Source organism: Chaetura pelagica, unplaced genomic scaffold (assembly GCF_000747805.2).
Source record: "Chaetura pelagica isolate M959 unplaced genomic scaffold, ChaPel_1.0 scaffold123, whole genome shotgun sequence".
Classification (NCBI taxonomy): Eukaryota; Metazoa; Chordata; class Aves; order Apodiformes; family Apodidae; genus Chaetura; species Chaetura pelagica.
Genome location: NW_009953295.1, coordinates 6699323 through 6715862, shown reverse-complemented (window position 1 = coordinate 6715862; position 16540 = coordinate 6699323). Strand labels below are relative to the sequence as shown.

At 37.1% G+C, this 16540-nt stretch overlaps 1 protein-coding gene across 1 annotated transcript in view; it reads left to right on the top strand.

Annotated features, from left to right (window-relative positions):
• The window catches only part of MYO16 (myosin XVI), a 277452-nt gene that overhangs the window by 49460 nt on the left and 211452 nt on the right, over nucleotides 1-16540 (top strand). The window contains 1 exon segment of the mRNA XM_009997923.1: nucleotides 2876-3019. Coding sequence (XP_009996225.1) covers nucleotides 2876-3019 — 144 coding nt within the window.

Genomic DNA, 16540 nt, shown 5'->3' with positions numbered 1-16540 from the left:
GACGTCAAAATTACAAGGGCATAACACATCTATTGAAAAGTCTGCTGGCAGAGTGTTTAATTTTTGAACTATTGGATTAAATTTTTCATCATTTGTACAAAAAATAGAGTGATTTCTGCACAAAAAGAAAAAAAAAAAAGAAAAAAGTATCCTCTAATATTACTGAACTCCAGTACACCTACCACTGTACTCTTACAAGATGTAGCATTTCCTTTGTGCAATTAATCTTTGTTTTCTATCTTCCCATGGCCATGCTACTTACCAAGGACTTTCAGAAATAGATGCCTAGGTAAGGGAGGGGTTCAGTAATGAGTTGGAATAGAGAAAATTCAAGTTCTCTTTTGTCTCCTCCAGCTATTTGCCTGCTGTAAATATGCTCAATCAGTCTTTAAAAATGCAACCTGTATGAGGTGTTACCTTTGCTATTCCCAAAACTGAGGCATCCCAAATCTTATCCGGTGCTGAAAACCCTAGGAGAATCTTTGTCTTCAGTGTGGCTGATGTGACATTTGACTCACTGGCAAATAGAAGAAAGAAGATACATATTTAGATGTTCTAGGTTGCTTTGCCTAGTTCAGCTGATGCACACCTTTTAACTGCAGATCAAATCTGCAACTGAGCTATGTCTTCTGACACAATGTCCCAATTCACTGTCACTTTTAGTATATCTCCATTGGAGCTGCTTCACAGGCACAGGTATGCTTCAAAAGGAGAGAAAGCTTTCTGCAGTCAGAAATTTGCAGCAGAGGACTTGGTATAACCTACTGCCTTGGTTTAGTCTGGGTTACTTGTAAGTACTCACAATTCATTTACAGGAAAATGCTGGTCCTATTGGAGATAAGGGAAAACCTGGTTTTGACAACACTTGGATTTGATCCTGGTTTGGGAGCAGTATAGTTAGGAGAGGAGAATCATCATACAGGGAAATACATAAGCCAATTTCTGTGGGTTTTTTTCCTGCAAGAGCTCAGAACAGCAATTTAGCATGCATCTTAACTGTATTTTTAAAGCCCACTTAAGTCCATTCTAAGTACTAGTTTTACCACCACAGTTCTATGTAAGCTGCTTTCTCCAAAGAGGAGCCAGATCTGTGTTTATTCTTTACAGTTAAAAGGTAAATGTTTTTATGCCAGAATGAATGGAAAATATATTTATTTAGCAGTTTACTTAAAATCTGATTCATTATAGAATTCCTTATTCTTTTGTCATTTCTAAAATGTGATATATTTCTAAGAAAAATCAAGTGTGGCACTAAACTCTAATTAGACTCCATAAGAGTACAATTATTGAATAAGCAAGTACTTGCCTGAGTTGCCCATTGAGTGGGAAGCACACAGTGTGGCATCAATTCAGGCAGGGAATCACACAACTTGCCCTAGTGACAAAGTATATGAGTGCCAGTTTTCTCCTGGAACTTAGCCTGAGATTGCCAAATTACTTCAGGAAATCCACTGACCAAAAATCAAGGAGCAGCAGCAATTAAATTGCTGTTACAAATCTTAGCTGTTTCCAAACTGTCTGCTAATCACAAAAGGTTCTAGATCTGTTATTAATACAAAAATGACTCAGTGACATCTGTAATTTATTTTGTGTGAAAGCTCTTTAGAATTTTTTTCAGCTAGCTATGTCTTGAAAATGTGATTGCTATGAGACTATTGAACTTACTATAAAATGTCTCTGATTTATTATTATTTTTTAAAAAATGTGGAACAGCTCTATGTAGGTTGCACTACTGATACAATTAAATGTACTGTTGCAACAAAACCAAACTTCTGTTTCTGGGGCTGCCAGATAAGTTACAAGCAAAAGAAAATACATCAGAACTTGCTTTCTGTTAATAATTTAATGGTCAGTATGTTTGGAAATAATTTAAAGCCAGACCTTGTTTTTAGTCTAGTAGAGTTTTATTTTCATCTTCTGAGTTATCAATATTTATGATTGCAGTAGTACATGCAGTGCATACATTCAGTGGAATATCTCAGCTGTGTCTTGGCTTCACAGTGGAATCCAGTTAAGCACTTTTCCTTCTTCACCTTTTCCTCCAGTGTCCTGGCTTCCATGCTAAATTAATTGATTAGCAAATTGGATGCCATATTGTGGTTCCACATCCGATACAGACATATTATAATAATTTAGCTCTCACTTTCTAATTATCTGCAGATTTCACTGTATTTGTATTCTCAGCATATATCTACAGGGAACTAGAACACAGCTTTTAATATTGGAAGAGGCATAGGTATTAGGGATTGTATTCAAAGCACCTAAGTATCTAATGCAGAAAACTGGTTTCCCTTCAGCCTCTCTCCAGTGAGGAAAGAGAGGGGATGCTTCTCTAAAGAGTTACTGAGATTGTATGTTAAGCTAGAGTTGGGATATAAACTTAGGTGCCCTGATTGTTTTTTAAAGTATTATCCATAAGCACATCAGTGAAAAGTCATAGATGTGACAGAATAGTAAGCTCAAAACAATGGCTAAACCAGTATCTTCTTTGCCAAAATCAGTGATCTCCATCAGCAAAACAAAACAAAGTATAGAAACTGCCCTCAACATACTCGTGCACTGATGCCTATGCACTAATTTGGAATGACAATATTGGACAGAAATATAGCCTCATCTTTACTGTAGATTTCAGCAGACTTCATATAGTGCTTTTTTAAAAGGAATAAGGGATTCTGTGAGTGATGCACATGGAACTTTTATTCTCCAGAAACTGTTTCTATAGATTAATCAGCTGTTGTCCCCTACAAACACAGAAGCTTAACTACAGTGTGTCATCTGCTCCATTTAAACATTAAATGGAGCAAAAATTGTATGTAATAAGTTCAGCTGCACACTGAGTAAATCACCATCCCTAATCTGCTCTTCTTTCTTCCAGTGTGCCCGCTACGATAATGCATTTGCTGCAGAAATTCTAATTGACAGAGGAGTAAATGTAAATCATCAAGATGAGGATTTTTGGACTTCAATGCATGTAGCCTGTGCATGTGATAATCCTGATATTATCCTGCTGCTCCTACTAGTAAGTGAAGCCATCCAATGCATTGTGTGCTTGAAAAGGAAATGGAATGTAACACCATAAAGCCCAACTGCTGCATGAAACTGCTGCATGAATGCAATATATTACTACTTATCGTAGCAGTGAAAGCATATATTGTGTTTTTTGGTTTCTTGACATTGTTTTGGTGCTCAAGATATTTAGAAGACATACAGTGAAGCATTTTTGGGCCTCCAGTGAGAATACAGTATAAACATCAATCTCAAGTCTCTCCTATCGCTTCCCGGTGGTCAGGAGCTTTTATCACTGATAAGTGCTCGGTCACAAACGAGATATTTGGATAATTTCTTTTCTCTTCACCTTATCACTTTCTGTAAAGCATTGAGTTCACAGAGAATCCTATCAAAAATCTCCTTTTTAAAAGCAAATATTCTATCAATTACACTCAGTATTCATGAATAAGTGTTTGTGGACATGGTCAAAATGAAGCCAATTTAATATTTGTCTAAACAACTTGGCCTTTTTGAAGCAGAGTTCACTCAATATAGTTATAGATATGGTTCAGCCTTCTCAGAGAACAGTTTTGTTCATGTTGTGCTTCCATTCCTGGGATCACAGCCTCTAGTTTTACACCAGGAAATTAATGGTTTATCCCAGTTCATTTCATATTGCTCTTTAAAACAGTAGTGCATAAACAGTTCACAGTATGACCATTTTCTAATCTATTGGTATAATTTTAAAATTTGTGTGTATTTAATAGGTTGTTGCAAGTAGATCAGCATTTTTACTTAGAATGGAATTTCAATGTTACAGGTAAAATGAAGGCAAAAATATTTTTAAAGACTATATTCTTGATAATAGCTTTCATGAAATCACTTTGGGAGATTGTCCCTGCTCAGAGGAGAGCCAGACACAGCAGTTTTCCCAGGACCGTATATCTCCAAGGATGGAAAGTCCACAAACTTGCTGGGCCACTCCACAAAAAAAAGAAGAAGTTTTTATTAGATTTAAACAGAATTTCCTGTGTTTCAGTTTGTGCCTGTGGTATTCTGTCCTTTCACTGAGCACCACAAACAAGGGTCTGGCTCCATCTCCTTTACTCCACACACATTGGTAAGACCCACCTGAGCTTTCTCTTTCGCTTCTCAAGGCTGAAGAGTCCCAGCTCCTTCAACCTTCCCTAGTGCAACCGATGCTCCAGTCCCTTCATCATCTTTGTAAGCCCCTTTGCAAGACTCTGTCCAGTATATCTATGTCTTTCTTTTACTGGAGAGTGTGCAACTGGTGCCTCGCTGATAATGGGCTCTCACCAGTGCCTAGGCCTGCTGGTAATGCAGTCCAGGATTTGACCCTCTTTGCTGTAAGGCCACATTGTTGGCTAATGCTCAATGTTGTCCTCCAGGTCCTGTTTCCTAAAGTATTGTGTGGGAAGCTGTCTAGCTAGACAGAGAAAAGAGTATAGCCTACATTTTGTCCTTCAAAGCAGTTAGCTGTCCAAGAAGGGAAATACCCATCTCTGCATGGAAGTAATAGCTGAGAACACTGTTCTGGATCTGTGTACCTACACTAGGTCAGTCATGGGAAGTGAGGCTTTTCACCAGTGTGATTGTTATTAAGAGTCCTTTTGGGCTTTTGAGAACTTGAGTCCAAATGTCTCGTCTTCTAGAGAAAATTCAGAATCATGTCTGTTTTCTCCCAGAAGAGCATCTCACTAGACTGGTAGATTTCATAATGTAGTTATTTTCTTAGGACTGCTTTGGTGCTTAACTACTAATGCTAAAGCATGATCAGATTAAGTAGCACCCACAGAGACTGATTTGGTAGTTCACACATTAGTGCTATTGTTTCAGGCTTTCTTAGTTACAAGGGAGCTTTTTCTGAAATACACAGATATTCTCTTGTCTAGTCTATATGCTTCATTTTACAAAAGACAGGGTAAATAATACTCTATACTAAAAAAGAAAATAAATTTGAAATTATTTTTTTTCACTCAGTTCAGGATTAATGATACCTTCCTTTTCTTCATCTTAGTTCTGAATCCCTAAGCTTCAACATTTATTTAAAATAAGAACAAGTAAATCTTGAATGTTTTCCTGTGTAGACTCTAGTTGCATCTCAACAAAGTGGAAAGAATTTCTGGAGAGATTCTTCCTAAAAAATGTTGTGCCCCTCATAAAAATGTGTTGTGCTTTTGAACTGCTGTGAAAACTTCAAGGAAATTAAGATTTTGTTAATAACCTAGGAGTCTTAGTACTTAGATTCACGTAAGTCAAAGCTGTCATGTTGAGTTACACTTTGTGGAATATAGGAGTGTGCTGTTTTCCTCTACAGTGACACCACGAGCAAATAGTCTTTAGTAGTATTCAGGAGCGGAGGGGCTAATTGGATTTTCCTCAGCCTAGTGAGCTATAGTAGTATGATTTTGAGTTAGTGGCTATGCTAACTATAATGTATGCCATGAATCTGAAAGAACTACTCTGGCTACTGTCTGACCCTCTGTAAATGGCATGGACTTCACCAAAACTGTAGTTTGAAACCTGGAGTTACTTTCACTCAGTCCTGTGGTTACTTATTTGAATCTATAACTTCGGTTTTAATATTGATCTGCACCAGATCTTCTCTGTTAATCTGTTAGGATTCTGCTGGCCTCTGAGGCTACATCTGCACTAGAAAACCATAAAGAAATGTCTAGGAATCTTCCTGGATACTGGACCACAATCATCTGTACTATCTAACTATTGGAATGTTGTCCGGCATGACTCTGGCATATACTGTCGGGATTCTTTCCAGGCAATTTCCAGGCATGGTTTTGAAACTGGAAAGTCCCAAAGACCAGTTTGTATCCAGCTGTCACATTGTAGAGGCTAAGAGTCTTTAATGGACTGAATAAGGTCTCTTCCATGCCAGCTGGCTGTGATGCCTAGTTTTACCAGGTCCATTTTATTTAGTAGTAAAGATACAGCTTCTGTCATGCTTGGAACATGCATTTTCTCAGCTTTTTTATTACAAGTATATTGGGGTCCAGTAAATGTACAATACAACATGTACAAATCTAGATTTTGATAAATTTGCCCACACTTTAGGCAGTCAGCACTTTTTGGGACAGAATTCCCTTGACTACATAGGTAATACCTTTATGCTCTTCTTTGTGAAATGAGAGTAATATAGAGAGTATTGTGGAAGAGAAAGGGAAATATTCTTAGGTAAGCAATAGTTTTTGAACCATACATTAATGCTATTTTTAATAACATTCAGAAAAGTGAAAATGGAAATTGAGGTTGGAGGCAAGTATTTTTCACAACTCTGACCTCTCTTTGTGTGAGCATTTGATATTAGGAATTATGCTGCATGGAGGTTAAAGTGTTTCACAGGCCACGTCTAATGTGTAGCATGAACCTGGATAATGCTAATATAAGATACAGGCAGCTTCTAGTATGCCATAGCCTTTAGTTAGAAGAGAAAATAACACGTCATTTACACTCATTAATTACCTAATATTGACATAGACATATACATATAAGATAGACAATGCCATGTAATCTGTTTCAAAGATGTGAGCTAAAAGGTAACAGCATGGTCCTTTAATTGAGACCTGTGCAAATTCTGATTCTTGGAAAACTGTCATAGAGCCCAGTAGAGGTTTCTTCAGAGTGGACTTCAAAATATATCCTGAAGGAAAAGTAGAAAAAAAAGAAATATAGAATATATGTAGATCCCAGAATGCTGTTAATGAAGTCTTAATTAAGGATGCTCAGCTTCTTACTTTATTCCACTTTTGTTGGTCTTTTTTTTCTGGCTTAATCAAGATAGTGACTTGTCATTCATGAGCTTAACTGTGGCAACTGACTATTTCTGACCACTGGTAGATAGTAAAGACAAAGTAAACTGGCTATTTGAAATGTCTTTCACTGAGATGTAGGAGGGGCTGTAGCTGTTTGTAATGTGATCATCTGCTATCTTGTGCTCTTGGAAAACTATTGGAATTGTAGGTACTGTTTTTGGAAGAAATGCCAAATGAAATGTTTGAGACTATTTCTTTCCATCCCAACATTTTACCCAAGACGATATAACTTTCCAAGTACATATTTATGTCTTCTCCATTTTCTAGCTGTCAGCAGGGGGGTGGGGAAAGACATTGGACAGCCAGGAAATATATCCCGTGTCTGCTAAATAGGCAGCCAATGAAGAACTTGCCCCCAAGGCAGCTGCTGGCACATGAGGAATTATGGAGATGAAAGGTAATTCTCGGAGATCTGATTGCCATACATGCAAATCATGTGGTAAAGGTCAGATTCATCAATCGTTGCCTGATCGTACTAGTGCTGGGAGTTTTTCCATTGGGATAGGGACTGTTTCTGTGCATGTTGTAAGAAGGGTGCTCCTGTTCCAGGTTGATGCAACTGATCAAGTGCCCATACAAAATCTGCAGGAGAGTATGGAAAGCAAACAGCTTTATTATAAGTATCTGCTCTGTCTTGCCTCACTGCCTTTTGAAGGCTCAGGACTGGACATGCTGACAGAAATTCTGTCAGATTGGGGTGTGTGCCTCTTCCATCATCTCAGGACACATTGCAGCATGGTATTTTGCATGACTTTTCTGTACTAGTTTTTATATTTCATTAAAAGACTAGGTAAGCTTTGTAACTTAATATCCAAGGTGCTTTATCCTATTGAAAATGCTACCTGGGTTACCGACTGTCTAAGCATCCAAACTTGGGATACAGCTCATACTTTGTTAGCTGGAGAGAAATGCTTAGTCCATTCTCTATCTTTTTAAATGGCTGTAATGTTACACTGGTACCCATCAATTGCAGTCTAAATGTTCTTCCACAATAAACACCTTCTAGCTCCAAATACTTTTAATTCACACATAAGAGTGGATAACCTTCACTTTCCTTGTGTACTATTCAAACTACCATCTGATATAGTAGCATTAATACTGTTGTAGTTTAGTAAATTAACCATAGCTCCTCAGACAGCAGGGAATAGAGGTAAAAATTTCACTTTATAGAACCTTGCTTTCTCTTTGTCTCTTTATTTTTCTTAAGTCCAGAAGTATTATTAGAATGAATTCTCTGCTCTAAGAGTCAGCACTGGATCATTAAAGAGGCAGAAGATGTCAAACTGTTCAGCTGCCCCACCTCTTCCCCTCTTTTCCTCCATCCCAAAACATTTGAAAATTAAATGCAAAAAAAATATGACTGATCAAATCCTGATTTATGTCTCTGTACTTCCATTCTGTCTTTAGTTGGATCTTGTTCCATTGTTTTATCTACATTTTTGAAACATGGTGTTTAAGTACTTATTAAAAGGTTCACTGTCATATTGTCACATTTACTTTCTATTCTCAAAATAACTATGATTGTGTTATTGTCCTGGTTTGAGCCAGGATGAAGACACTTTTCCTTTTACTGATTTTTTATTTTTCCTTCAGTAAGCTCTCTTTTAACTAGCAGTAAATGTTCCAGCTTGGACTGATAAGAAACTCTGGATTGTTTTTATTACTGCACACTTCTTTATGACTTGATGTCAACTGACCCAAGAGCAGCAGAGAAAGTGATGTGATGTCATCCAAATTTCCTAGTCCTCTGCAAGTTGTGGGATTTTTTTTTGTGATACCTTTGCAAAATTCTTTATGCCATGAGAATAAACCATATGACATAACACTAATGGAATATTAAAAATCAAATGGGGCAAATATAGAGAACCACACAGAATGTGACAGATCTCTAGGTGGTGATTTGGAGTCACACAGAGGATGGTCAGTCACTGGCACAGGTTTCCCAGGGAAATGGTCATGGGATCAAGTGGGTGCAAGGAGGATGGAGCCAGACTCTTTTCAGTAGTTCTGGTGACAGGACAAGGGGCAACAGACACAAGCTGGAACATGGGAAGTTCCATTTAAATATGAGAAAAAACTCCTTTACTGTGTGTCCTTTGGAGACAAAACACTGGAAGAGGCTGCCCAGGAAGACTGTGGAGTCTCCTTCTCTGACCCACCTGGATGCAGTCCTGAGTAGTGTGCTCTACAGGATCCTGCTTTAATCGGGGAGTTGGACTAGATGGTCTTTAGAGGTCCCCTCCAACTTTGACAATTCTGTGCTTCTGTGATCGTAACAATTCCCACTCTCTTACAAAACGCAGAGTAAATTAGTTGCTATGTAACATTTCATAGCTTTCATGCACAAGCCCAGCACCTCAAGTGTTGTGCTGGACTACTGGTGACAGCAGGATATCATCCTCTTCTTTTTTTTTTTTTTCTGAGTCTTCATGAATGTATCCAGGTGCCATGAACTGTCTTAACCCTGGTCAGTTCATGAAGCCTGATAGATTTCTGGTTTTGTATGGGCCTTTGGGAAAGACTTCGGGAAACACTTTCCACCAGCACTAGCACCTTTTGACTGACAAGATAGAACCTGTATGTATTCAATTAACCACACTTGACTCCCTAAATAGTATTAGTTGAATGTTTTTAATTTCACTGCTTCTTCGCTTAGGGAGCTTATTAGTTATTTCATCCCTTCCTGCTTTAGTCCCAACTCTTTTCATTGACCGTTTTATATTTTCTATAGGATGCTTACTTTTGATTTTAATGTAAAAAACCGTTTTTCAAAGTCAGATATAGTTTCCCAGAAAAAAAAACAACCAAAAAACAAAACAAAAAAACCCACCAAAAAACAGGAACAGATTTACTGGTGGGAGTAGAAAGTTTTCTGGGACTGTAACTCTCTCCTCCCCTTCTCCACAGACATCAGCCTGTTTTAGCAAGCAGAGATGAATGATCTTAATGTCATTAGCTTTAGAATTTAATGAAAGATTTTTATCTTTCATAGTTTCAGAAACAATTACAGCAGAACAAACAATTACTTCTTCAAAGAAAGTAATTCTGCACTCCCACTCGTTCTTACTCAATATGACTTCCTCCTCTGAGTCAATGAAGATGAAGCAGTAAAGGGGATAGAATGAAGAGCAGTAGGAGGTCAGGAAGGCAAAGCAGGTAACAGTTTGAAGTATAAAGGAACATGTGGCCTAAAAAGAAATTGATTCTGCTGTCTTTCTAGGGGCAGTTATCAATATCTGGTAGTTGTAAGAAACTTTAAATATAGTACTTTTACATGGAAGCTGTGGGCATCTGTGTGAATTTTTTCTTCACTTACAGTTTGAGGAGGCTGGTGGATGTATGATAAATGGATGAGGACCTTCCAGAGCATGTGAACTGCTGATTGATAGCCTTTCATTTTTGCTGACTGAGCTAAAATAGAACTAATCTAGGTGAAGGCTCTTTATGAGTTGCTGAACACTAGATGGCAACACTCTGGGAAAATTGTAGAAATAGTCTTTCTCCTTTATGAGGGGGAAAAGGAGATGAAGGTAGCTAGAGATGAAACTCTAAACATGGTTACAAGGTGAGATAAGAACAGGAGCCTGACAGCATACAGCAGTTTTGGGAAGCATTTTGACTTTGAGTGTTTTCATGAGAGTAATTATATCATTTGATATAGTAATGATAATAATATATCATAAGAGTAATGATGTCATAAAGAAATGGGGATATTATGAAGAAAAAGAAAAAGCATCAGTAACTTCAACTGAGAGAAGAAATAACTAGTGGAATAGAATCTGCAGTTCACAGTACCAAAAAAAAATCTTAATCATGGAATGAATCAAAGTCTTTGTATGCAGGAAGCAGTCACAGAAAGTAAAATCTGTCTTCAGACATAAGACAGTAATTTTATTTGAAGAGTCTGTACATGCTGATAAGATGGCTAGAAATCATCAAGGATTCTGTGGGCAACAGTGTGAAAATTGAATCTTTCTGACGAAGACCTTACAATAAAAGTACTGCTTGCAAGCAGAAACATCATGAACTGTAGGAACTAGCTAACAGTAACACTACTCAATACTCATTTCAGATTATATAGAACATAGCATATTTACTAGAAGAAGACATAACTTAAAATATTTTCTCTTATTAAGGAAGGAGAAAGAGAACATGAATAATAATCAAGACATTTAGATGCCAGTAAAAATTACTAGATAAAAATTAAGAGGTTCTTAGGCTGGACTAAGAGTTGGGGGCCTGGCTGTTAATTTAATACATTTCAGGGATGGGAATAAGAAATCAATCTAAGGGGACACATGGCTTTAAACAACAACAGAAAAAAAAAAAAAAATAACACACATCCTCCCCATGTCCAGGAGCCGGCAGAAAATTTTGATTTTGGAAAACAGTTGGAATTGAGTAGGACACTTACAAACCAGAGCTAGCAACCAGCAAATCTGTGTAATTTTGTGTCCTTAGCATCAGAGATTTTCTAGAAAATAAAAATTACCAGAGATAAAAGAGATTTAGACTTGCTAGGAAAAGTAATATCCCCAGTTTTGGCTGGATTAGGTCAGGACAAGTATGCCAAGAGGAGGACAAGTTCTGGATCAGCTTCTCTGTGATTCTCTTGATTCCCAGAACATGAGGATGGAGGAATTACAAGATCATGAAAACCACATCTGGCTTTTTATCTCCAGTAAACATAGTTTTGTGGTATGAAGAAGATGGTCTGGGAATGTTCCACCATTGAGGGATATTTGTAGAAGGCGAGACTTATTCTTTACACCAGGTGGTCTCTGCTTGAATCAGTGACACAATTATCCTGTTGAGTTGCTCTTACAGAGTAGCTAGGGAATATGAGGAAAACTGTTAGCTAAATTAGAGAAGTGAAAAACTGGCTCATAGTCAAGAACTTGGTAACAAAAACACAATAGCCTAGCTATCAAGAGAGAAACTATGGGCCTGGGAGTTACTGGGATTACTTTAGGATTGATCTTAGAATGTAATTTTCTTTAGAGTTTTCAGTGATATCCTTGGAAGTAAAAAATGGAGTATGATAATGAAATATGCTGATGACAAAGCTGCAATGCCTTGTCAATTTGGGTGTGAATTAGAACATCTTGCAGAAAAAATGGGTAACTTTGAAGACTTCAGTAATGAAAATTGGTTGAAATTTAAATGTACAAATTACAAGGTCATGTTATGAGTAGCAGGCAGTTCTGTGATACGCTCAGGAATAATTAGTTGGAAATAAGGAAAAAGACTTCGAAGCTTTAGTGAATTGTAAGATTATATTATGCTACAATAGCTGCCAATAGTGAAAGGAGATTCTTGGATTTGTCAGAATGATGTTTTCAGCAGAAAGGGGGGAGTATTGTCTCCAATGTACAAGGAATGACAGCCTGCAGATAACCATTTACAGCCACGTTTGAGAATGGTAAATTGTACCAAGGAAAACTGCAAAGATAAACAGAGGAATAGGAAGCCTATTTTCTAAAAAGGGGATAAAAATAATATATAACTTTAAAAAATTAAAACAAAAACGTGGTAAAAAAATTTGTAAATATACTATTGGCATGAAAACAAATGTTTATTAAATGTGCAGGAACAAGACAGATACTGAACTAACTTCTCTGAATGTTAGGAGACATAGGTTGGGAAACAGCATTCCATGCAGGAGTAGTAGAGGACAAAAAAAAAAAGCAGCCCTAATTGGCTTTAAAATTGATCTTAACATTGTGAACGAGATTATATGTGAAATGTTTACTTGCATTAACAAAGTAATGCCTCAGGAGATCCATTCTAGAGATATATTCCCATATGACATCTGTTCAGAGGGCTGTGTAAATATAATTGTCCTGGTTGCGTGCTTAAAATAATAAAGTAACATACAGAGGATGTTAGAAGCTATAGTTTTGTGAACAACTATGAATAAAGTTATGTGGTGGATATTTGATGCCCATCAAATTGTGACTAGATTCTATGGCCTGAAAACAGGCAGAAGAAAAGTTCAGAGAAGAAGATAATTCAGAAAGATAAGTTAGACATATTAACTACCAGGACAAGTAGTTTTCAAGTATTTTAAATAATTTTGTTGTTGGGTTTTTTGTGGTTTTTTTTTTAATATTCCATTTTCAGATATTTGAAAGAAAAAACTAGAACTAGTTTGGATGAGACTTTGTGCAGCCTGGCCTAGTGGGAGGTGTCCCTGCTCATAGCAGGAAGGTTGGAACCTGATGATCTCTAAGGTCCCTTCCAACCTTAACCATTCTATATTTCTATGATTCTATGATTTCTGCAAAGAAACTGCATATTGAAAATTAAAATGCTAATAATGACAGCACAAATGAACAGGAAGATGGCAGAGCAAACACTGCCTGGACCTAGTATGAGCTTTTCATAACTACAAAGTAAAAATGCTGCCAACCTGATCAGATCTAATCAGCAATGTTTGAAGTCATGCTGATACTCAATACAGTATTTTATACAATTTCACTTCTCTTAAAGATAAATCTTCAGAAGCTTCTTTTGAGGCTTCTTAATCATGAAAGACAAATAGCCACATACTACTGGGGACACAGTAGTTCTTCCTGCCTCAGTAAATATGGTTGAAACAATACATGGAAAACTATATGGCAACAAACTCGAAAATGCACTCCATTGTCAGCAAATACAGTTGGAAGAGGTGATGAAAAAAATCACTGAAGATTTGAAGAAACAAGTATAAGAAAAAAAATTAAAGAGTGGGACGTTTGCTATGTAGTTGTCTGAAAGTACAGGTAGTCTATCTTGTCTATATCTCAGCTTACAGAATTTGGTAGATTCTGTTTCTGTAATGAAACATAGGAAGAACTACTTTTTGTGAGCCACTAAAAGAAAGATGTGCCAAAGGACATATAAGCTCATCAGTAAAGGACTTTAATAAAAACAGTGTTTTATGAAAAATTGTGCAAGTGTAACCATTGATGGAGCAGCTGCTCTGGCTGGAGTGAGAGAGGATTCTGGGGTAAGGTTACAGAGCTGGCACCATACCTAAAATTCACTCACTGCATCATTGTACTGTACTGTCCAATCAAGTACATCATGTACTACCTTGTCCAATGGAGGACTACAAGGATGATTAAAGGACTGGAGCATCTCTCATACGAGGAAGGGGTGAGAGACCTGGGGCTGTTTAGTCTTGAGAAAAGAAGACTGAGGAGACCTTATCTATAAATATCTGAAGGGTGGATGTCAAGAATGGGCCAATCTGTTTTCAGTGGTGCCCTGTAATAGGACAATGGGAAACAGCACCAAGCTACAACACAGGAAGTTCCACCTCAACATGAGAAGAAACTTCTTTACTATGAGGGTGACAGAGCACTGGAACAGGCTGCCCGGAGAGGTTGTGGAGTCTCCTCTGGAGACATTCAAGACGCTCTGAATGTGTTCCTGTGTGATCTGCCCTAGGTGTTCCTGCTGTAGCAGGGGGGTTGGACTCAATGATCTTCAAAAGTCCCTAGCAAATCCTAACATTCTATGATTCTGTTTTTCTATGATTTACATTAGGGAAGATGGAAATTTCAGTTAAAAACCTTGTTTGATTGGTAGATGGGGTTGAAAAATTAATATAATGATGTAGTATGTGCCACCACCAATACCCATCTTCCATTTGAATCTAGGTATCTTTGTGAGCAAATTTAAAAAATAAAATAAAATAAAAAAAAATATATATTTCATCTTAATCTCATTCTAAGTTCAATTTTTGTGGATATTTTATGATATACATAATACATGAGTACAGGGGTACATGTATATAGTTTACAAACAAATTACATATCTCAAGGGTGAGTGCTGAAGAATTTTTTACTGATGGGGTGCATGATAAGAACAGTTTGGAGGTCACAGGTCTAGTGATTAGAACATTAGCCTGGGATGTAAAAGGCCTAGATTAGTATTGTGACAAGTACGTCTGTACTAATCAGGGCACTACTATCAACCTAGCATGAATATCAGCCAGCTGTAAAGCTACTAGAAAATGTATATTGCTGTCTCTCTTGAAGTCTAAGAAAGGGTAGTCTGCAGGGAAAGAGCTGGTTTTGGCAGGTTAAGGGGTTGAACAGCTTGTTTCCAATGATATTCAGTGTGCCATTGGTGTTAGGTCTAATGGAGCAGAACATAACATGTATGCTGTATTTCCTCTTATGGGGACACTTACCTACCCTGATCTGTGTCACTCCACCACCGCTAGTAGTAAGGCAAGGTTACATTTGCCTCTTTATGTAGGCACTCCTGAAAACTATAAAATGTTCAACACCGATGAGACTCCTTTGGTTCCTTCTCTCTCCTACCTTCTTTCCATAATTAATCATGTCATTCAAAATAACCATATGCGAGAAATACATGTCTTGTCCTTTGAGATCACTTTACTTGAGGGTAAGAAAAATGACAATCTCGCAGCAACTGACTGAACATTTTAGCATCTCCACATTTCTAGTAAAACAGAACTATGACAAGGATGGTAGATGGGATTCCCGGATTGTAGAGGAATATCGTCAGCTGCTGTCTCCTGGAAAGAAAAACAAAACAAAACAAAAAACAGTTGATAATACAATATCTATTTGGATAATGCTGTCCTGCAATGCTCAACCCCCTCTCCCCTCCAAATCAACATCCTCCCCCCTCAGTCTTATATGGCTTTTAATGTGTTTTCATTAGGAAACACTGGAATGAAATATCACCGTGGCATAGTTTGTAATGCATAATTTAGAGGGGCTTGGGAGCATGAACCTATGAAAAAAGAACCATCAAATGAATCTTCATGAGTTCTGGAATTTCCGAGTGAGGTAAAAGAGGAAAATGGAGCACTGATACAATTTATCAAAAATTCAAGGGCAACTTGTCTTGATATGCCACCATAAAGATTGATGTATAAAGTCATGGAAAAGAAAACTGCTGCAGGAAAAACTGGCTTACTATTGAAAGCAGATAGTTTAGGTAAATTATAATAGTGCAGGGTTAGTGGAGGTAATGAATGAGGTGACACGAGGGTCAGTAAAAAGTTTGTGTTTGTACATGTTTTTGAATGTTTTTCAATTAGAATAAGAAAGGTGGACAAAAACTTTGACTTCCCAAATCTAGAATAATTGGTGTAGATCAGTTTCGTGCAGAACAATGTAAGAGAATGACACTGGGATGCATAATGAAATGTAGGAGTTAAAGACAGGAACTGAAAAATAGTGGAAAGCTGGATGTAGGTGTTTTGGGTTTGGGTTTGTTTTTTTTTATAATGAGCTTGAGCAAGATATGGTTGCTGTCTGCAGCAACGAAAGGCTGAGAAGTTGTTGGAAAAAATGTATAAAAGATGTTGGAAAATGTGTATAAAAGCTGCAATATGAAAGCACAGGAATAAAGTGGTTTTTTGTACAATTTCTGAATAACAACTACATCTTCAGCTATGTAAAAATCAAAGTTTATTAAATCAGACTTGCCTTAATTTCAAATTACTCTCACTAGAAACTGTGATACATTACAAACTTATAAAAAGGCGTAAATATTTTTTTTTAAAAAATACATTAAAAGATTAAAAGTATTTGTTAAGTTAAATACGACAAGATTCCTGATCTTGCTTTTCTTGGGAAGGAGCATGTTAATGAAAATTATGAGATTATTGGAAGTTAGAAAAAATTATTTTTTTGAATGTAGATCAGGGAGTGATAAGAGAATGATAATGGATAAAT